At 38.4% G+C, this 23,758-nt stretch overlaps 2 protein-coding genes across 2 annotated transcripts; both read right to left on the bottom strand.

Annotated features, from left to right (window-relative positions):
* Window positions 1-12,610: 12,610 nt before the first annotated feature.
* Window positions 12,611-13,474, bottom strand: LOC116015986. The gene has a single exon (XM_031256152.1). It carries the CDS (start codon window positions 13,472-13,474, stop codon window positions 12,611-12,613), a length of 864 nt encoding a protein of 287 aa, XP_031112012.1.
* A 7,953-nt stretch (window positions 13,475-21,427) lies between these two features.
* Window positions 21,428-22,021, bottom strand: LOC116015985 (uncharacterized mitochondrial protein AtMg00810-like). The gene is made up of 2 exons (XM_031256151.1): window positions 21,774-22,021; window positions 21,428-21,626 (listed from the first exon to the last, which is right to left on the bottom strand). The coding sequence occupies exons 1-2, from the start codon at window positions 22,019-22,021 to the stop codon at window positions 21,428-21,430; spliced, it is 447 nt and encodes a 148-aa protein (XP_031112011.1).
* Between the last annotated feature and the right edge of the window lie 1,737 nt (window positions 22,022-23,758).

Below are 23,758 nucleotides of genomic sequence, written 5' to 3'. Positions count from 1 at the left end.
ATTCCTCATATACCATCTAGAGAGAGCTGAGCCAAGTGAGAGACAAAAACGCTTAGGCGAAACTCTGCTGCAGTTCGGATCATCCAACCTTTGTTGATTAAGAGCTATAGCTGGAGGTTAGTACGATCCTGTTATCACATATTATGGTTAACGTGATATAAGTATTCTAACAGTTGGTATCAGATTCCTGTATAATCTCTGCCTGGTTCTATTAATTGCATATATGTGATATTTGAATATGTTGTATACATTATACAATTAAGTTACATATTTAAATTTTTGCAATTAATTCGGGCTGCTGGAAATATTTTTTTGTTGAATTATCCGCATCAAGAAACAATTAAACAAAAAGTCAAAATTAAAATAACAAAAATCAATTGGATTTTTGGCCGTTTGCTACGTTTTTTTCTTTCGTCAAACTGCTCGCTGGTTTCTTGTTGGTGTTTTTTTCTTCCGTCAAACTGCTCGCTGGTTTCTTGTTGGTCGCGGGTAGCCTGGAGTGACGAAGGAAGACGACAGAACGGCGGACTGGTTCGGGTTGAAACAACGACGGAAGGCTTCGGCGGCGGAGTTGCATGGACGGCGGCGGCAGTGGCGGAGCTGGGCTTCCCGGCGACGCGGCTGTCCTCTCCTCCCTCTGGCGATGCCGACGTCCAGTCCTTGTCGCTTCGCGGCTGCTAGTTCCATTTTCACTACTGCTTCCCGTCGACCATGGCTGTTACGTTGAAGATTGAAGAGGATGATGGAGGTGGGCCGAGTCTGGCCTAACTATGGCCAGGCCTGGGCTCCATTGATTAATAAAAAAAAAATTATTTAATTCTGGGCTTGTTTGGTTTGGGCTCTCTAAAGTTTTTTAATACCTTCATCATATTTGGACTTCTTCACTTAAAATATCCAATTGAATTTTGCATAAAGTCAATATTAAAATTATTATTCAATTTTGAACAAATTATTATGTTTTAAATTTGTTTGAATTTTAATCTTAATATTGAATTTTGGTTTAAATTGCATTAAGTGTTGCAATTTGAATGTTTAATTGAAGTCAATATCAAAATTATTATTCAATATTGAACAAATTATTAAGTTTTTAATTTGTTCGAATTTTAATTTTAATATTGGTTTTTTCAGTTAAATTGTATTAAGTGTTACAATTTAAATATTTGGTTGTGGAGTATGAGTTAGTAATGTGCATAATCTGAGCATGCTGTGTATGTCTTTACTGCAATACTTATTTTGACTGTTATAATTATGCCTTTAGAAAATCATGTTCATTAAGACTGAATTTAGAGCCTTTTAGGTCTGAATTGTATGCTTATTATGCATGATTTAGTGCCTTTTAGGTGAATTTAGTGCCTTTAAGAATATATTATACATATTATTACTCTTTCAGTCAATACTCCATTCGCGATTCTTGTTAAAGGATCTTAAAGCACATAAAGTACATAAAACTCTTCGTAGTTTTACCCTATTTAAAGCCTTATCCATAGGTGATTCTACATTCTTGTAGATCAACCAAACGATTTTACTTTAAATATGAGAACACATGATTTAGGGAAGTTTCTTGGGGAGGAATACTAGTTCCCTGGCCCTGGCTTAAAACGCCTTGCTGGCTGAAACCGTCATATTGCTACTAGTTCCCTTGCGACGCTACTCTGTCTAAGGAGTTGGTTTTTAATGGAGCCTTAGCACCAACCACCTTTCTTGGGAGTATACCTAAGGATTGTCTATCATGTTTTGGTTTAATTTGTTTGATTAGGCTTTAAATACCCTTGCCATTGTGATTATGTTTAGTTTTGGTCAATTAAAGAGTAGCCACAGCATCTTTAATTTATTGAAATTACACATTAAGTATTAATCACATAAAGTTTAGGCAAGAATCTTGTGATTAATTCTGCGTAATATGGCAAAATTTAGCCCACAGGCAATTTTGTTATATTTGTAGGGTTAATTAGGATGAAATACTAAATTATGATCATAATTTTTCCACAGGGATTATGTATCGGCATATAGTTTGGTAGATTTGTCATTAAGGGTGGAAAAACCAATCCCAAATCGTACCCATTCTGTTTCCACCATTTAGTTTGATAGATTCATTCTGCGTAAAATTTAGCCCACAAGCAATTTTTATGGCATACGAGTTTATCTTTTACATAATTTACATTGGTAATATTATGTACTTCAATTACTCTCTTTCTATTATGTGCCTTGACAATTCCTAACCAAGCTTTCATTATTATTCTTCATAGTAACTCTACCCATTACTCAAACAATAAAAATTGATATCCCTATGCTAGACGATGATAACCACAAAGAGTGGAAAGAGGCTATTCTCTTACATTTAGGTTTGTTAGGAGTGGATTACGCTGTTCTTAATGATGAGCCCCCCGTGGTTACTGCGGAAAGCACTATCGCACAAAAAGAACTGTGGGAGCGATGGGAGAGATCCAATCGCATCGGCGTGTACCTCATCAAGTCAAAACTTCCTAAGGGAATACGTGGTACCGTTGAAGACATTGAGAAAGCTAAGTCTTTGCTCAAAGCGATTGATTATCAATTCGTTGATTCTACGAAATCTTTGGCAGCACACTCATAATGAAGTTTATCAATCTGCGTCTTTCCACTGTTAAGGGTACACGCAAACACATCATGCAAGTTAGAGAAATTGCAACTCAATTGAAGAAGTTGGAGACCATTTTACCAGATTATTTTGTGGTGCATTCCTTCCTCAGGAGTACAACCCATTTAAGAACCATGTGTACTCAAGAGGAAACAAGGCTTCTAATTGAGAGTGGGGAAAGTGCTTTATGGCCACAACAAGGTCCAAGGGAAAATCTGGAAAGACCAAGGGTTCCACTACAGCAGCTAAGGGAAAATTAACCCAGAAAGATTGTGTCAAGTATAAGAAGTGGATATCCCAGAAAGGTAATGTTCCCTCTTCTTTTGTATGTTTCGAATCTAATATGTCAGAAGTTAATACTTATTCTTGGTGGGTTGACTCTGGTGCAACAATCCACATTGCAAACTCTTTGCAGGACATGACAAACCTAAGAAAGCCGATGGGAACTGAGTGTAGCATCTTCTCTGGAAACAAGATTGCGTCACCAGTGGAAGCTGTCAGAATTTGCAATTTAGTTTTGGATAGTTGTTTTGTTTTGACGTTAGAAAAGACACTTTATGTTCCTAGCTTCTCAAGGAACTTAATTTCAGTTTCTAGACTTGTACCCTTCGGATTCAGTTTTGAATTTAATACCAATTATTTCAAGTTATTTCGGAATTCTACTTGTGTTGGTATTGGTACATTGTCTGATAATCTCTTTCGTCTTAACTTAAAGAATGATCCAGTTTACAATTCTTTACACGTTCAAAATAGCACCAAACGGTGCAATATTAACGATAATTCCTCAATGTTATGGCATCGGAGATTAGGTCATATCTCCCTAGAGCGGATTAAAAGGTTAGTAAAGGATGGGGTACTATCTACTCTAGACTACACTGACTTTGAGACTTGCATTGACTGCATCAAGGGTAAGCAGACAAACAAGTCAAAGAAAGGTGCCAATAGAAGTTCGACGTTGTTGGAAATTATTCATACTGACATATGTTGTCTTGACATGACGGTGTCTGATCAGAAATATTTCATCACTTTCATTGATGACTTCTCACGATTTTCCTATGTGTATTTACTTAATCATAAACTTGAAGCATTGGATGCCTTTAAATTATTTAAAGTTGAAGTTGAAAACCAATGCAACAAGAAAATATAGATAGTTAGATCTGATAGAGGTGGTGAATATTATGGTAGATATACTGAAAATAGACAAGCACCTGGTCCCTTTGCTAAGTTTCTTCAAGTGCATGGGATTATTGCCCAATACACCATGCCTGGCTTTCCAGACCAAAACGGTGTAGCTGAAAGAAGAAACAAGACCCTTCTAGATATGGTGCGAAGTATGCTAAGCAACTCCAAGCTTCCAAAGTCGTTGTGGGCTGAAGCACTTAAGACGACAACGTATATATTAAACCGTGTTCCAACCAAGGCTGTCCCTAAGACACCATTTGAGTTATTCAAAGGTTGGAAACCGAGTTTGCAGCATATGCGTGTTTGGGGATGCCCGTCTGAGGTGAGGATTTATAACCCACACGAAACGAAACTTGACCCAATGACCATTAGTGCTTTCTTTATTGGATATGCACAATCGTCTAAGGGTTATAGGTTTTATTGTCCATCTCATACTACTACGATAGTGGAATCAAGGAATGCAAAGTTTCTTGAAGATGACTTAATCAGTGGGAGTGATCGATTTAAGGACTTAGTCCCTTCATTTGATCATACGGACTCTCAACTTTCTACATCATCTAGTGGTGTTGTACTTATCCGCAGTGCTCTTCCAGTTCTGCCTACAGATATACTGCCCACTATTGAGATTCCACAAGCTGTTGAGGCTCAGCCTTTGGAAGAACCAGTTCAGGACTTACAGCAATCCCCTGACCTGATTTTGAACCAATGGTTGAACCAAATCAGGATTTACAGCAAGATCCTGAATTGATGCAGACTGAGCCTATTCAAGAACTGCTCCCAATTCCTGAAAAGGTTGTTGCCCCATAGCCTGTGCAAGGTGGTGGAGATCCAACTTTAAGACGGTTTACACAGGTAAGGCGATTTGCACTTCCTAGTTATTATGTTTCGTATCTACAAGAATCTGACATAGGAGCCGAAAATGATCTTGAAACGTTTTCTCAAGTAACAAATTGTGCACAGTCTGACTTATGGCTTGAAGCCATGAAGGATGAGATGAATTCCATGTAGAGCAATGGGGTTTGGGATCTTGTTGGGGCCAAGGTCATTGGCTGTAAATGGGTTTTTAAAACTAAAAGAAACTCATTAAGCAACATTGAGAGTTACAAGGCCAGACTTGTTGCAAAGGGATTTACACAAAAGGGAGGAATCGATTACAAGGAGACATTTTCTCCTGTATCAAAGAAAGATTCATTTCGAGTCATACTGGCTTTAGTTGCACATTTTAATCTTGAGTTGCAACAAATGGATGTGAAAACTACTTTCCTTAATGGTGATCTAGAAGAGGAGGTTTATATGAAACAACCTGAATGTTTCTCTTCTAGGGGTGGTGAGAATTTAGTCTGTAAGCTTAAGAAATCCATATACGATTTAAAACAAGCTTCCCGTCAATGGTATATCAAATTCGATGGGGTAATTTCTTCATTTGGTTTTGTTGAAAATCTCTTAGATCCTTGTATATACCAGAAGGTGAATGGGAGTCGAATATGTTTTCTTGTTTTATATGTGGATGACATCTTACTTACCACCAATGATAAGGGGATGCTTCGTGATGTGAAAAAATTTCTCTCTAAGAACTTTGACATGAAGGATATGGGTGATGCCTCTTATGTTATTGGCATTAAAATTCATAGAGATAGGTCCCGGGGCATACTGAGTTTATCTCAAGAAACCTATATAAGCAAAGTTTTAGAAAGATTTCAGATGAAAAATTATTCACCAAGCGTTGCTCCCATTGCAAAGGGGGACAAATTTAGTTTGGACCAATGTCCGAAAAATGATTTGGAGAAAGAATGCATGGAGAACATCCCTTATGCTGCAGCAGTTGGGTGTCTTGGAAATATCCAAGTCTGTACAAGGCCGGACATTGCTTTCGCGGTTGGAATGCTCGGACGTTACCTGCACAATCCGGGATTAGACCACTGGAGAGCTGTGAAGAAGGTTCTAAGGTATCTAAAAGGAACCAAAGACTACAAGCTTGGGTTTAGGCAGACGGACAATTTAGATGTTGTCGGCTATTCTGATGCTGACTTCGCTGGCTGTGTTGATTCTCGAAAATCAACTTTTGGGTGCGTCTTTATTATGGCCGGTGGGGCTATCTCATGGAGAAGTGGCAAACAATCCTTAATAGCTACTTCTAAATGTGAAGCCAAGTTCATTTCCTGTTTCGAGGCTACTTCTCAAGGTGTGTGGCTAAAGAATTTTATCTCAGGGCTTAGAGTTATGGACTCTATATCGAAGCCATTGAAATTCTACAATGACAACTCATTTGCATTTTTCCTGGCTAAGAAGAACAAAAGTGGGAGTCGAAGTAAGCACATCGACATCAAATTCTTAGCCATTAGGGAACGTGTCAAGAATAAAGTTGTAATCATTGAACACATTAGAACTGAGCTGATGTTGGCAGATCCCTTGACTAAAGGCATGTCTCCATTTAAATTCAAGGATCTGGCTTAGAAAATGGGACTTTCATCTATTTTGTAATTTGTATATACATTTTGTTCAATAAAATTCTTTTGCATTCAGACATTTTCTCAATTAAGTGTGTACACCTTCATTTGCTTTATATTACTGAGAAAATGTACTAAAGTTGGACTTGAAATAAACATAGGGTTTGTTTCATTAAGTTTTGTTTCCTAATTAAGTGCTTAAGAGCAGTTTGCATTTGATCATAATGGATACTACTTGTATTAATAAGGACATATCACTATGGTTGGTGTTTATCTGTTCTTGGGCAAGAGTGTTTGCACCAAGTGGGAGAATGTAACATTTTCATGTTATTATTATCATAATTATTATAACATTAGGATTAGTTATAATAATATTAAATAATTGATATATGGTGCAACACTAATAACGTAATAGCTGGACTCCCATTATGATTAGGAGTCTGGTTAGGGTTTAGGAGACCTATTGGAATACAACCTGATGGCCAGTGGTTATATATAGAGTCACAAGTCCTCTCGCGGCTCACACTTCATTCCTCATACACCATCTAGAGAGAGCTGAGCTAAGTGAGAGACAAAAACGCTTACGCGAAACTCTGCTGCAGTCCGGATCATCCAACCTTTGTTGATTAAGAGCCCAACCTTTGTTGATTAAGAGCTATGGCTGGAGGTTAGTACAATCCTGTTATCACATATTATGGTTAACGTGATATAATTATTCTAACATCCCCTCTCTCTAAGGAATTGGGTTTTAGTAATTAAATCATTTCCCAAGCAAATATTTGGTATTGAAAGTAAGAAAGCCAAAAAGCAAAACGAGCAAAAGAACTTCCATGGCTACTGAAAGAGGTAGTGTTATAGAATTTTCTACAGTAGCCTAAAATGAAGATCAAACAACCAAGGTTGCGCAGGTCTGGCCAGAATGCCTTCCATAACCCAATGAACACACCGCGTGCAAGACCTAGGAGTTCTTCATTGGCAATTGTTCAGAATGTCTTCCACATGCGATGTCGGACGCTGCCACGTGGTTGGAGAGCAAGAAAGAATAAGGCTGATGAAGAATTGAACATGAAAAGACAAAATTGCCCTTCTACTTGACGGCTGCATAACACTAAATGTAACGTTGCACTAAAAGTGTCCACCTTTTTAAAAGTCTGGGTAAAATGTGGCAAAATTAATAAAAGCGGACTAAATGTGTCCAACGCCCAATAAATATAGGACCAAAAAATGATTTCACTCTTTATGTTATATCACTAAATTTATCTTTTTTTTTTTTTTTTTATATTAATCAGGAAGGGGGATACCCGTAAGAGTTCAATACAACATCAATACATCCTAGCTACTAATAGTAAAGAAGCGCCAACAAGGGAGGCCGGCGGTCTCATCCTCCAATATACCACTAATCTCATGAGGAGGTTCGTCCTCATCCTCCAATATACCACTAATCTCATGAGGAGGTTCGTCTAGGATGTGTAAGCCTCTGTTGAGCGTATTAGCCAATGCAGCTAGCCTATCAGCAGTACCGTTTTGTTCACGAGGAACCCAAGCCACCTTCCATACCTCTATTTTGAAGAGTTCCTTCTTACACGCTATCAAAATGTTATGCGCCGCTGTGGTTGATCTAGTGCTCTTGTTCATAAACTCTACAACCTCTTTCGAGTCACTTTCAAAAATGACGTTTCTACAACCCTGCTGAACTGCAAGTTGTATTCCTCTTAGTAGAGCCCATGCCTCGGCCTGGAAAGGTGAACAAAACCCAATGTTATTCACAAATCCTCCTTTCCATTCTCTTTTCTTGTTTCTTAAGATTCCTCCACACCCTGCTCTATTGGTTATCAGATTCACAGATCCATCAACGTTCATTTTCATAAAATCTCCTTGTGGTCTGACCCAACAAAGCTTCTTCCAGCCTTGTGTATTTTTGAAAGTCGATCGAAATTCAGACATTTTAAATGCATTATTGACCTCAGTCCATTGAGCTGAAACCCAACTTACTCTAGCCTGAATGGGTGTAATTTTGCTGTTGAAGATGGCCTCGTTGCGCCATTTCCAGATCCACCACAACGTGATGGCAAATAGGGCTTTGTCGTTGCTAGGGGAATTTCCTGCGTTCTTGAGTGCCAAGCCTTTGTCCAGCCATACCATTAGAGGGCTGTTTAGGTGCCTCATATGGTGATTAGGCATTAATGCAGACCAAGTTTCCGCTGCTAGAGGGCATTTACGCAGGACATGATCCGTATCTTCAACTACATTCTGGCAGAACCAGCAACTATCATCCTCCGTAATACCTCGTCTTCTTCTATTCTGGTTGGTAAGGATTTTCTCATGCCTAACTAACCAGATGAACGTCTTGATTTTGTTTGGAATTTTCAGTTTCCATATGTTATTCCATTTGGCTGGTTCTACTGGTAATCCCTCATTTACCGCTAGATTATAGGCTGAGCCAACCGAGAAATTTGTATTCGCTTCCCCTTTCCACCCAGTGACATCAGTTTCACTCTCATCAACAGATAATATTGTCGCTGCTAGCATGTTTAAGTACTCAATCGGCAGAAGATTCTCAAGTGTGTTCCACTTCCACCCCATGTCCCAGTAGTCAGCAACTGACTTATTCAGGTGTGTGTGGGGAATAGATGAGATAGCTATGGTTTTTAGAGGTGTGTCTCCTAGCCATATATCTCCCCAAAACAAGGTATTCTTTCCATTTCTTACCAGTTTCCTGGATCCCTGCTGTAGTGTGGGGACTGCTTTAAGGATGCCGCGCCATGCATTTGACATGTTGGCTTTTGAGCGCCAAAGAGAGCAGTCTAGCGGTTGAATAGCGTATTTTGCTTTGAATACGCGTACCCAAAGGCTATCTTCATTCATCAGAATACGCCACCCTAGTTTTGCAAGGAAGGCTACATTCATTTCAGCAAGCCTCCGAATTCCCAAACCTCCATTTTCTTTGCTGCTGGTGACCAAGTCCCATCTGACTAGATTACATCTCCTTTCCCCTTCCATATTGCCCCATAAGAAACTCCTGATTAGTTTCTCCATGTTTGCGATGACGCCGCTAGGGATTAACGTTGTTTGCATTGTGTAAAAAGGGATTGCTGTCAGGACAGATTGAGCCAAGGTTTGTCTGCCGGCTAGAGAAAGGGATTTTGCCTTCCACCCCGCCAATTTGCTCTTCATTCTTTCAATAATACCAGCAAATGACTCGTTTTTCAGCCTGCCGTGAATCGAGGGAATTCCTAAGTATTTGCCTAGGTCTGCAACCTTAGGGATCCCTGTTGAGGCTGCTATCTCATCTTGTATAACCACTGGGGTGTTCTTGGAGAAAAATATGCTTGATTTATTGAAGTTGACTCTTTGTCCAGATATTCTGCAGAATTCATCCAGACACTTCTTCATTTCAACGGCTTGAAAAGGTGTAGCTTCCCCAGATAGTACCATGTCATCTGCAAAAAGTAAATGCGTTAGGGTCGGGCCGTGTCTACTGATCTTAATTCCTTTCCATCTACCCTTCAAGCAAGCATCACAAATAATATGACTAAGCTTTTCAATGCAAAGAACAAATAATAAGGGTGATATAGGGTCTCCCTGTCTAATTCCCCGACTTGGTTTAAACCATTCGGATTCCTTTCCGTTCCAGGTTATTGCTAATCTTGAAGTAGTTATGCAGTTCATGATGTTTCTTCTCCAATTGTCGCTAAAGCCTGCATCATAGAGAGTGTCGTTAATGAAATTCCACGATAGCCTGTCGTATGCTTTCTCCAAATCTATTTTCATCACCATCCAGCCTAATGTGCCTTGCTTAGTCCTCATTGAGTTCAAGACCTCCTGAAAAACAAGAATATTATCTGTTATTTGACGTTCAGGGATGAAACTCGATTGATATGGCCCAATCTGCTTCTTGAGTCCCTTTTGGATCCTTGTTGCCATCACCTTAGTTAGTAATTTGTATGAGACATTACATAGACCTATAGGCGGTAGCTGATTCACCGTTTCTGGATTTTGCACCTTGGGGATTAAACAGATTAATGTGTCATTGCAATCATCTGGCAGGATCCCTTCGTTAAAGAATCTTGTTGCAAACTTTATGATTGATTTTCCCACTATACCCCATGTCTTTTGATAGAAGATTGAGCTAAAACCATCTGGGCCTGGTGTCTTGCATGGTTCCATTTCAAATAATGCCTTTCTAATCTCTTCTGGAGTTATTGGTCTATTTATCTCCTGCCAGTCCTCATCACTCAGAGTTGGGAATCGCCTGCACATTTGAATATGAGTTTGTGGAGGCTGGTCATCAGTAAACAGCTTTATGTAGTGATTTCTAATGTGTTCAAGTATCTGCTGTTCCTCGGTGATCCAACTCCCATCTTCCTTTCTCAGTCTATCTCTCTTGGTCTTGCCTTGTTTGACTAGTGTAGCTAGGTGGTAAAATCTTGTGTTTCGATCACCCGATGTGATCCATTCTACTCTTGAGCGTTGGTACCATAGGAGTTCTTCTTGATGTAGTGTGATATCTAACTCCTTCCGTAGTTTCTTATCCAGCTTAATGAGGTCACCCTTCACATGTTGGGCTAGGCATCTCTGAACTCCTCCTATCCTAGCCAGCAGCCTTTTCTTTCTAAGCAGAATATTTCCAAATGTTGTCTTGTTCCAGATAAGTAACGCTTCAGCTACGTTCTTGTTGTTCAAACTCAGCTCTCCATCTGTTTCCCATACATTATGGATATGGTCAAGAAACTTGGGATGTGTTGTCCATGCAGCATTGAACCTAAACTTCCTCCTACCCCTAAAATTAACAGTTGGTGTCGTGTTGAGTAACAGAGGGGTGTGATCTGAATCAACCATAGGTAGATGTTCTAACACTGCATCTGGGAATCGAAGCATCCATTCTGGATTTCCCAAGGCACGATCCAATCTTGCGGCTTTGAGGGATTGAGTGTTCGCCCCTCTTACCCATGTGAATAATGATCCCTGGTAGCTTAAGTCCATTAGGCCTTCTTCAAAAATCCAATTATTAAAGTCTGCACACCTGGCTTGGTTAAAACATTCTGGACTGCTGACTTCATTCGAACCAGTAACCGAGTTGAAATCTCCGATTGCAAGGCATTGGTGTTGGAGTCCAAGTTCTTGCAGAGAAAGGTCTGTGAACAATTTTTTACGCAGCATGCGATTGGGGCTGCCATACACTACTGCTAGAATCCATGGGTGAGTTCTTTTATCATCAACCTGCAATAAGATAAATTGAGGGTGAGTCTTTAGTATAGCAACATTAACTGCAGTGTTCTAGTGGATCCAAATGCCACCCGAGAAACCGACTGCCTCCACCCGAATCCAATCTTCAAATCCAAAGCTTGAACAAATCTTGTTCGCTTGCACACCTGACACTTTGGGTTCTAACAGATAAACGATAGACGGATTATGAATACAAATAAAATTTTTCAGAGTGCGGCGAAAGGAATTTGATGCCGCACCCTGACAGTTCCATATCAGACACTTCATAATTAAAAAATAAAAACACACAAGCAAGCGCTCAATGGCGCAGAGGGCCCTCAGCCTCAGGATCACCACGACCAGGATCGTCCTCAACCCCCTCCATAGCATCGTCCGGAGGATCCCCACGTCTTGCATATGACATGGGATCATCAGGTGGGTCGCCCATCAAAGAGTTGTCAGGAACAAAGTGCGGACCTTCCGGTTGCGCCGCCTCATTACCAACAACTGAACTCACCACCTTCTTTCCTTTGTTGAAACCTCTTACTACTGTATGTTCTGTTTCTGCCGCCGCTTGTCTTGATGTTCCACCCCTGAATGTAAATCCTCCTCGATGTGGTGGGATGTATCGTTGCTGTTTATTGGTCTGCACATTGGCATGCTGGGAATTTGCAAATGAGAATTGACGCTCAACTACCTGTTTCTGGTGTTGGTTTGTTCTAATCCTGGGAAGGGCCTCGCCTGTGCTACGTAATGGAGAGCCATTAACTTGTCCTTCCTGCACCTGGTCTTGTCCCTCTTCTTCTAAATCTTCTAGCATTGCAAAGCGCGAGTGTGTTTGAATTCCTCCTTGTGGGAACCTTGGGGTTTGGGGGAGATTTCTAGCCGGTTGGTGATTTGCGGCTGGGTGACCCCACCCTCTCCCTCTGCCCTTTCTCTCTTTTCTTGAAACAAGCATCCACGGCCCGAAATTGTTCTTGAACTGCTGGGCCGGCGCCTGGTTCTGGTTTGTGGCGATGTTTCGAGCTTGCGACTGCGCCTCTCTATTCTGCCCTGAGTTTTCATCCTCCATTGGTCCTTTGGCTGCCGTCGCCGAATCCTTGCCGCATTGTTCAGCCCTATGTCCATATAACCCACATCTGAAACAGACCAGATGTAGTCATTCGTACACAATCGGCCAAACCTTCTGTTCAAATGTGAACTTCGAGATTAAGGGCTTCGAAATATCTATCTCCGCACAAACTCTAGCAAAGCTGCCCTTGGAAACTAGACTTGTGGTGGTGTCCACTTTAATCGGTCTGCCAATATTCTTGCCAATTTTTTCCAGGAACTTGTCGTCAAAATACTCCACCGAAAGCGCAGGAAAACGAATCCAAGCCAGTAACTTACTCGTTCTTGCATCTCGTGAGTCGAAATTGGGTTTCCACTCTTGGACAACCAGATAGTGGTCCATAATCATCCACGGGCCTTCGAATTTGGCGAATTCGTAGTCGTGGAGTGCTTCGAACTTGGCCAAATAAAAATCCAAATCGAGCGTTATCAGTTCAAAGGTCGCCTCTGGCTTCCACATTTTGAGCAATCTTTGCCGAAGATACGAGTAGCTCACCCTTCGCCCGAGTACTTTGATGATGAGCAATTTCCTCCATGGCCGACGAAGTCTCTCTTTCTCTTCTCTTGTTACTGGTATGACAGGGCACATCGGGTCTATTTCATCTTCATTCATGACTTCTTCATCCGAAACTTGTTCTTCATCGATCCGCTCTTGGGCTTGATGTTGATACCATGCATGGTTCGGCGTCGCCGCTGGGGTTCGCCATTGGGCCGATTCTGGCGATTTCTGGCCGGTGGAAATTGGGGTTTCTTGAACCATCTCGACTTCTGGTGTTCCTCTAGCTCTTTCCTCCACTTCCCGTCCCCGTTTGGATTTCTTCGTGCTTCTTTCCAACAAATCTTGGTCTTCCGGCGACCGTGTGGACGCCGGCGTAGCCGCCGTCTCAAAGAGCGTCTCAGATACGAATTCCATATGAGAATTTTTATTAATAGAATTACACATTATACTTCAAATGTTGTACGCTACATTTTTATTAGAAAAAATTATCATTATTATAATTTTATTGGACATTCAGATTATGTATATACATTTAACATATTATATACATTTAGTTAACAAATTAAGCACCTATAAATAAATTAAATGTATAATATGTTAATTGTAATAGATACATAATATATTAACTGAAGGTACATAATATATTAGCTGTAGGTACAAAATTTGAATGTGTTTTGGACGAGGGTGTTGGGTGTCGCACCTTAATGTATGAAACGAAATAGGAACTGTAATGCTCTAAACCGTTTCAGTTTAATGTAGGCTGGCTGAGAATGAGTGTTTATGTGGGAGTAGGAGAATAGTTCTGTGTCGTGTCTAGCAACACTACCTTAAAAGCATTTAGACTAGGGTAATCGTATGCTTTCGACAGGCGCGCACAGAACAATAGGTTCACAACTTGTTTATATATATAATGCTCAGACGTACGCGAAACTTTTTAGAAAGGGAAGAAAGAATTATGAAGTGTGTGTTCTTAGCCTTGAGGGTGTTAGTTTATATACTTTAAGCTACAACTAACTCCACTCTTACAAGCCACAAAACTAGAGAAATGTGCGGAAATAGATGCAAGCCCTCAGACACGTCCACTGCAGTGCATAAGGCCACGTTTCATTCAGCTTGGGAAAGTTGTGGACAAGAAGGCAAGAAGGAGAGGTGATCCACAAAATTAGAGGAGATTCCTTTGCCTTTAAATGTTTCCCAACACACGGTCCACAATACAAGGTGGATCCTAGTCCATGGTGTTGGGAGAGATACTAGCACTCGGGCGATTGGCCCTAAGGTAGCTTGTCTAATTGAGTTATAAGAGACTACTTAGACCACTAGCCCCCCGCTTAAACTCAAGGGTGGTGGTATTAGAGTGGCTTGGGAAAATCGTATGATAGGAGATGGAGGGTGAAATAAGGAAGTCCTTACCTAATTCATTTTAGGAAATTTGTTACCTTTTCTATGTTACTTTCCTATTGTATTTTAGGGAGGCAACCCTGTAACTTAGAAAGGTGGAATGGACCGAATCTGGTAAGAACTCTCATATTCTTTTGTAGGTCGAACACTCATGTATAAATACCACATCTATGGGTGTAAAAATGATATGAAATTCCTAGAGCTTGAGACAATTTATACAAAATTCATTGCTTTAAATTTTCTTTGTATTCTCGTTACTTGGTCTTATATACAATCTCATTTGTCCCAATAGTTGTATTGACCAACGAATGACCGACTAAGAGTCGTAAAACCAATATTGACACCATATATGAGGATCGAACGAGAAGCCGTGCGCTGAAAGGTTTAAGCTCCTAAGTTTTTGTTCTTTGTGATCTTTAAGGCAATTGCGATCACTAGGAGGGGCGGCATTGCGAGAAACATTGTGCAAGCCCAACTCTTGGGCACAATTGGGGAGTTCTATGAGGCCATCCTTGTAGAGAGGGGAACCCGTGTCCAATCCACGATAAGCACCACCATTGAAGCCATCAAGTTTGCTGCCGGAAGAGTTTAATGTTTTCCTATTATTATTATTATTATTATTGTTGTTGTTGTTGTTATTGTTGTTATTACTATTACTATTAATATTAATATTACTATTACTACTACTATTACTACATCAGGATAAGTTATGTTAATATATATTAAGTATTTGTTATGTGGTGTAATAGTACTAATACACTAATAGCTAGACTTCATTTATGATTAGGAATCTGCTTAGCGTTTAGGAGTCATAATAATATACAACTACCACAATGATGGATCGTGGTTATTTAAGGTTATCAATCCTCTCACTGATCACATTACATTTCTCATACACCATATAGAGAGAACTAAATAGAAGTGAGAGATAAAATACTTACGTAAACTTTGCAGTAGTCCAGATCACTCAATCGTCATTAACTCAAAGCTATGGTTGGAGGTTAGTACGATCCTTATTGTCACATATTAATGATTTCATGTGACATAATTATTCTAACAGTCGGTATCAGAGCCTATAAAATCTCTATATGGTTCTATTAAATTGCTTAAATATATTATTTACATATATTGTATACATTGCTGTATAATTGAGATAACATATGTGAATTTGTTTTTTTTTGTAATTATATTCGTTTGGGCTGCTGGAAAATTATATATATATATATATATATATATATATATATATATATATATATATATTTCTGCATTAAGAAACAATTTTTTTTTCAATTGGATATTCCTTTACTTCGCCCTTTTTTGGACCCCAATCTTCATTCGAACGTTGGCAGCTGTTGTTGACGGTGGAAAACGCCAGCAATTTCCATACAAAAAATCCGGCCATTCTTCCTTCAGTTGCCATCAACAATGGAGCTTCTTTTTTCGGTGATGGAGATGAATTGACGGCGACGCAAAGAACGTCTTCGGCTGGATTGGTTTGCGACGCAGCTGAGCTAGGCAGTTGGTGGCGACGTTGTCACCGCGCGGGGGCATCGCTGAGGTTTTCCCGGTTATGATACTTTTGCCTTCCTCCATTTTCATATGATGCTGGCTACTGCTAACTGTTCGTCACTGTACTGTTACTCTAGCTGCTAGGTCTACTGAATGAAGAAGATGATGAGGCTATAAGATGTTGGCCCGGGTCTTGCCAAATGCGGCCAGACATGGGCTCCTTTATAAAATTAAAAAATTAAATAAATAATCTAGGCTTGTTTTGATTTTTGGCGTCCTTCAGTTTATTAACTTCATTATATTTTAGACTTCTTCTAAACTAACTATCCAATTGAATTTTATTAAGTATATTATTAAATTATTATTCAACTTTGAATAATTATTCTGTATTAATTTTTCAGTTGAATTTTTAATTTAATAATTTTTTTCAAATTAAATTTTCTTAAGTATTGCAATTTAATTCTTGAGTATTAGTTAGTAATATGCATAATCTGAGCATGCTATATATATCTCTTTATTGTAATAATTATTTGACTATTATAATTATGCTTTTAGAAAAGTATGTTCTTTAAGAATAAATTTAGAGCCTTTTAGGTTTGAATTAAATGCCTATTAAGCATGATTTAGTACTTTTTAAGTGAATTTAGTGCCTTTAAAGGATAGATTACGCATATTCTTACTCTTAAGTTATTACTCCATTCGTGCTTTTTCTAAAGAACTTAAAGTACATAAAGTACATAAAATATTCATAGTATTACCCTATTTAAAGTTTTATCCATAGGTGAATCTACATTCTTATATATAGATCAACCAAACGATTTTACTTCAAATATGATAACACATGAATTAGGGAAGTTTCTTGGGGAGGAATACTAGTTCTATGGCCCAGGCTTAAAAGTCTTGTTGCTACTAGTCCCCTTGCGACGTTACTCTGTTTAAGGAGTTGGTTTTTAATAAGGCTTTGTCCCGACCAACTTTCCTAGGAGCATAGTTGAAAAAATCGCTAGGCGCTCCCTAGGGACTCGGGGAGCGCCTAGCGCCTAGCCGGGGATTAATCAGCGCCTAGGCGTCCGTGTATTTTTTTATTTTATTTTTTATTTTTTAAAAATTTGTTTAAGTATTTTTAATTTTTTTAAAGACTAATAATTATAAATTATATAATACTTTAATAGTTAATACTAAAATATTAAATATTAACCTAAAAATATCTAAACTTTGTACAATTTAGGATTATTTCGCGCAAAACGATGTTGTTTTGAGTGAAATAAACCATTTAAAAAAAAAGAACAATAGTTAATCGACCTACTAGAAGGCCTAGTCGGTGCCTAGTCGATCTAGTCGACGCCTAGGCGGTTAGCGCCTAAGCGGCCTAGGCGGTTCTTTGGCGGCCTAGGCGGAGCTTAGGCGGCCTAGGCGGTCGCCTAGCCGGCTAGCCGCCTAGACCACTATTTAATGTGATACGCTAGGCGGTCCACCAGCGCCTAGCGCCTAGGCGGGGATTAATCGACGCCTAGGCGGGATTTTTGCAACACTGCCTAGGAGTATGCCTAAGGATTGTCTATCATGTTTTGGTTTAATTTGTTTGTTAGGCTTTAAATACCCTTGTCACTGTGATTATGTTTTGTTTGTGTCAATTAAAGAGTAGCCACAACATCTTTAATTTACTGCAATTACATATTAAGTTTTACTCACATAAAGTTTAGGCAAGAACCTTGTAGTTAACTATGCGTAATATGACAAAATTTAGCCCACGAGCAATTATGTTATATTTGTAGGGTTAATTAGGATGAAATAGTAAACTATGATCATAATTTGCCCACAGGGATTATGTACCGGCATATACTTTGTTAGATTTGCCATTTAGGGTGAAAAAACCAAACCCAAAGCGTACCCATTCCGTTTCCACTTTCCACCATTCAGTTTTGATATATTCATTATGCATAAAAATTTAACCCACATGCAATTTTTATAGCATTCGAGTCTGTCTTTTGCATAATTTACATTGGTAGTATTATATACTTTAATTTCTCTCTCCATTATGTGCCTCGAAAATTCTAATCAAGCCTTCATTATTATTCTTTACAAAAACTCTACATGTTGCTCATACAATAACAATTGATGTTCCTGTACTTAACGACGATAACCACAAAGAGTGGAAAGATGCTATTCTCGTACATTTAGGATTATTAGAGTTGGATTATGTTGTTCTGCATGAGAAACCTTCTGAGGTTAATGTAGAAAGCACTGGGGTAGCTAGGGAGCTTCGCGCACGATGGGAGAGATCCAATCGGCTAAGTTGTACCTCATTAAGTCAAAAATTTCCGAAGAAGTTCGTGGTTCCCTTGAGAACATTGGGAAAGCTAAGCCTTTGCTCAAAGCCATTGATGATCAATTTATTGACTCAAAGAAATCTTTGGCATGTACTCTATAATGAGTTTTATCAATCTTCGTCTTTCAACTGTTAAAGGCATGCGTAAACACATTATGCAAGTAAGGGATATTGCGACTCAACTAAAAAAGTTGGAAATCATTTTACCAGATACTTTTGTGGTGCATTTTTCACTTAATACCCTTCCTCAGGAATACAACCCCTCTAAGATTTCCTACAACATACATAAAGTGGATCGGTCTATCAATTGATAACAAAGGATTGGTCAACATACATAAAATGAATTGATAACCATGTGTGTACAATAGGAACAACGGCTTATATTTGAGCTTGGTGAGAGGATTTTAGTGGCCACAACAAAGTCTAAGGACCCCATACGCCGACATTAAAAAGGTACAGAAGTGTTTCTTTTGTAAAAAGAATGGAAACATGAAGAAAGATTGTACAAAGTTTAAAAAATGGATGTCCCAGAAAGGTAATATTTCATCTTCTTTTCTATGCTTCAAATCATCAGAAGTTAATACTAATTCTTGGTGGTTTGAGTCTGGTTCAACCATCAAAAGAGAGTATTTTTAGGATCTCGCTTATTGTTTAAGAGGAAAATAAATATACGGATCATGTGATAAATTTGAAACAATTTAATACATGAGCTATGAAAATGTTACACTTATTATTCGTTAAAGATCGTGTAGATCAGAGATTATATATTACACTATTAAAATGCCAAAGAAACTAGGACTTTGAAAGATAAGACTACGTACATGAAACTGTGGAGCACTTACAAAATCTTTTGGCAATCAGACATATTTCCATCCTTAAAATTTTAAAAAATTAAAAAAACAATATTTTCAAAAAAAAAATAAAAATTTAAATATGTTATTTTACACTTATAAAAGCTTTCTTTTGAATACTACTAACTCTATTACAATGCAGTATCTGTTCATAACTACTTTCTCAACCTAACCTATTAAGAGGCTCAAACCCACCACCTCCCGTATAAAGGAAAAGGTTTGATGCCACTGGACCACAAGGTCCTTGGCCCTTATTAACACTTATATTTTAACATGAATATATTATTTGCTCAAAAGTAAAACTTATACACTAATTTAAGATATAATTTACAAAGTGAAGATTGTGTCGGTGATATAAAAGTGAAAAGTGAATGTATGATAAATTGGTAAAAAATGAAAGAGGGAAGAAACATACACATATACTTCTCGCACCATGGTGTCCCGGCCCTAGCCAATTTGGATCCAGGCTCCACCTTTACATGAATGCATAGGACATTTGAAGACCCATGCATGATTTCATGAACTCCATTGTGGGTTAGAAAACGTACAATTTTGGTAGATGGGAGTCCTTTGTTTGAAAAGGTTGTGAGTTGTGAAGCTAGCCTCCAAAAACAAGCAACATGAAAATATTAATGAGTTGTCATTTTCCAGGACCAAACCAGCAGGACGGTGGAAACATAATCTGCCCATTACTGCATTAACTTTTCTCTCTCTCTCTCTCTATATATATATATATATCTTTAATAGTATTTCTTCATCTTATTAATTTATTAGGATCATCAATCAATTCATAATAGTTAAGCAAAAATAACATTTTTAATCCATAAATTGGGGTATAATGGTAAACTCAATACTTTAATAATTAATTATAAGGGTGATCATATCCAATTTAGTTCCTAAATTATTCGCATAGTGGTCATTTTAGTTCATCATCTTATGTATCAATTAAAATCTAATAATGTTGATGTAAATGCAAATTTGAAAATTCAATTGCATGAAATTACAAAGATGACAAAGAAGGAAAATTATATACGGAGTATATTACAATCATATGTAAGAAATGGTTACAACTTCAACTACATTAGATTGTATTCAAATATCATGATTCAAATTGGTGCGACTAAGAAACTCGTTATTGTCGAGAAAATAAGCCGACTTCAGCCATTTTCACATCTCGTCAAAAACTTTTCTGGTGCCATACATTTAGAGCCTCATCATTGTCTACCATGATCCCGTGAACTAGTGTTCTATCTACTTCAACATTATTTCCAGTTACTCTCTAATGATTTCCGTCATCAGTTTCATGGCCTATAATTTTGATCTCACCATTAAAAAGCATAGAATACTAGAACTCAGCACGACAAGCTAAGGGAGCCAATATGAATCCAGTTCAAGAATTTAAACATGAGAATCCACACAAGAACAAAATGCGCAATATTTAATGTAGAGGTGGAATTTTCAAGTAGTACAAACATTCTTAACGTTTACTACGCGAGAGGTCCTAGATATTTTTCCATTGTTGTTTAGTACAAGAAAATCAAGAGGATGAACGAATGATGTTTTTGGATGAATGAATTCAGGCTGGGAGTTGTAAAGGTGAGTCCATGGATACCATTTGGATTGATGAGAGTAAAATGCCATGTGCAATTACCATCAGAAATTTTCCAGTACAAGAAAATCTTGCTTTCTAGTACTATAATATTTTCTCTCGACATTTTTGTGTAGCGCAAATACTTAGTGTATTTCATTCTCAATTATATACTTATTTGACTTATGTTTTGGGGGAAGAAAATGATCGAATTTTAAATTTATCCTTACATCAACATTAGATTTTAACAGATACATAAGGTGAGGTATTAAAATGATGAGGATTAGAAGTTCTGAATAATCATTAACAAGGAACTGCACAGAGATAATTAAGAGTACAAAAGACGAGTTCTAATATAACGTAGCACAACTAATAGATTCCTAACACTCCCCCTCAAGCACAAGGTTGTTGAGCAACAATATTGAGCTTGTAGTTGAGAAATGCGAATTGTGAACTGGAGATAACCTTAATGAAGATATCTTCCAGTTGATCTTTCAAAGAAATAAAATGAACCCGCGATTCTTTCTTAGCTGCTTTATAACAAACAAAGTGATAATCTATCTCAACATGCTTTATTCGTGCATGAAGCACCGGATTAGGACACAAGTAAGTGGCTCCTAAGTTACCACACCACAACTTGGGTGGGGCCGAAGGACACAAACCAAGCTCTTTTAAAAGAGAAACCAACCAAGTTACCTTTGTAGACACATCAGCCAATGCCTTGTACTCAGCTTCGTAGAAGAATGAGCCATAGCACGTTGCTTTCGACAAGTCCAAGAAACCAAGTTATTACCCAAGAAAACCGCAAAGTCGTTGGTAGACTTCCGATCATCCGGATTGCTAACCCAATCTGAATTCGAGAATGCATGTATATCAACAAAAGATGCTTTACTGATATGTAGACCAAAGTGAAGAGTACCTTTAACGTAATGGAGCACGTGTTTAAGCAGACCCTAGTGCACAGTATTAGGAGCATGCATGTCCTAACACAACTTATTCACTACGAAGGATAAATCAGGGCTTGTGATCGTAAGGTACTGTAGAGCTCCAGCCAGACTACAGTACTGTGTGGGATCAGCATGAAGAACTTCAAGACTATCATCAGCACGAGACAGAGACACAGGTATAGTGAGAGCTTTACAATCAACCATGCTCGCACGCTTGAGAATATCTTTCATATACCGTTGTTGAGAGAGAAGCAAACCACTATGATCTGGAATAGTCTCAATGCCAAGAGAAAAAACAGAAGGTGTACCCATGTCATGAATTTTAAACTCAGATGCCATCATGATGCCATCTTGGCAACAAGATTAGATACGCGAGCCGAGTCAGACCCCATCACCAGAATATCATCTACATAGACAAGTAAATATAGTTGAACAAAACCATGAGAATAGATAAATAAAGATACATCAGTCTTAGACGGACTAAAACCAACTGAAACCAAGAAAGAGTGTAGCCTTGTCCTCATAATCTGGCTGTTGGCGTATCTAAACAATTTTGACAAGAGTACCATTCAAGAACGCGTTATGGACATCCAACTACCTAATAGCCTAATCATGTGAAACAGCCAGAGAAAGCAGCAACCTAACAATGGTAGGCTTAACCACCGTACTAAACGTCTCAAAAAAATTGATACCAACTAATTGATTGAAGCCCTTGGCAACTAAATGGGCTTTATACCGCTCTATCATTCCATCAACCTTCTGCTTTGTATGGAAAACCCATTTACACCCGATTACATTCATCTAAGGCATAAATGGAACCAACCTCTAAGTCTGGTTCTGCAAAAAGGCATTAAGTTCAAGGTTCATAACCTCACGCCACCTGGGAAACAACACAGCTTGTGAGTAGCACGTGGGTTCCGGAATACCAACCTGAAAAACTAAGGCCCACACAACTTGTAAGTGGATAAGCGGATTCATCAAACCACACATGGTGACAGACGAAAACCTTATTAGTAGCGAGATCCACACTACGGTAGCCATGAAAAGAATTTGTATAGCCTAGAAAGACGCACAGAAAGGAACAAAACTATAATTTGTGACGGTTCTACGGACCCAACAAAGGATAACAGAGGCAAACAAAAACACACAAAAAAAAGAATAAGATGGATGAGAATGATGAATATGAAAATGCGAACTATCATTATTTAACACACGAGTGGGCATCCTATTTATTAAATAAACCGTAGTTTTGAATGCATAATTCCAGAAACAAGTAGGAACCAAGGCTTGAACCATTAAGGCAAGGTTAGTCTCTACAATATGACAATGACAGCGTTCTACCTAACCATTTTGTTCATGGGTATATGCGCAAGATTGCCTATGACTAATCCCAAGAGAAGATAAAGTATTATGCAACTTTTTGTACTCACCCCCTAAATCTGATTGAACAGAAACAATCTTGCGAATTGAAAGAGCGCTCAACAAGAGAATGAAACTGATCAAATATTGCATATAAATCAGTTTTAGCACGCGTAGGAAAAAACCAAACGTAACGAGTATTGTCATCGAAAAACAAGACAAAGTATTTATAACCAGTGGAAGAAAGTAAAAGTGGCGGGCCCCAAAATATCTGTATAAATTAATTATAAAACATACGAACTAGATGTTTAAACATGAGGTAAAGGAAATCGCAAAGATTTTCCTAATTGACGAGCATAACACAATGACGAAATACTAGAAATACTAGAAGAATTAACTGAGCAAGAATTTAAAATTTGACGTAAGACATGAATATGAGGGTGACCCAACCGATTATGGCAAACAGAGGGTGACACACGATTAGCAACTAACGCAACAAGGCTTTGACAAGACACATGCCACGAATATAAACCACGGGACGCCTGACCTCTAAACAGGACAGCCTTGGTTAAAAGATCCTTCACAAAGAAACAACAATGTATAATTTAAGTTTAGGAATTAATGTTATTATAGTTTAAATTTTAGAAATTAATGCTTTTGGCTTTTTATTATTCATCTGGTGATTAGCCACATCGTTGTCTATGTTTAAATTCTTTT

The sequence above is a fragment of the Ipomoea triloba genome, chromosome 4 (assembly GCF_003576645.1).
Source record: "Ipomoea triloba cultivar NCNSP0323 chromosome 4, ASM357664v1".
NCBI classification, from domain to species: Eukaryota; Viridiplantae; Streptophyta; class Magnoliopsida; order Solanales; family Convolvulaceae; genus Ipomoea; species Ipomoea triloba.
Note: the sequence above shows the minus strand (reverse complement) of the source record. Positions and strands in the feature narration are given on the sequence as shown.

What these genes read in the sequence shown, in the direction of transcription:
- LOC116015986 (XM_031256152.1), bottom strand. Translation starts at nt 13,474, where the DNA reads ATGGAATTCGTATCTGAGACGCTCTTTGAGACGGCGGCTACGCCGGCG.
- LOC116015985 (XM_031256151.1), bottom strand. Translation starts at nt 22,021, where the DNA reads ATGGCATCTGAGTTTAAAATTCATGACATGGGTACACCTTCTGTTTTT. An exon ending in AGTCTGGCTGGAGCTCTACA is followed by an intron (nt 21,627 to 21,773) that starts GTACCTTACGAT and finishes TCTACATATCAG; the next exon opens with TAAAGCATCTTTTGTTGATA.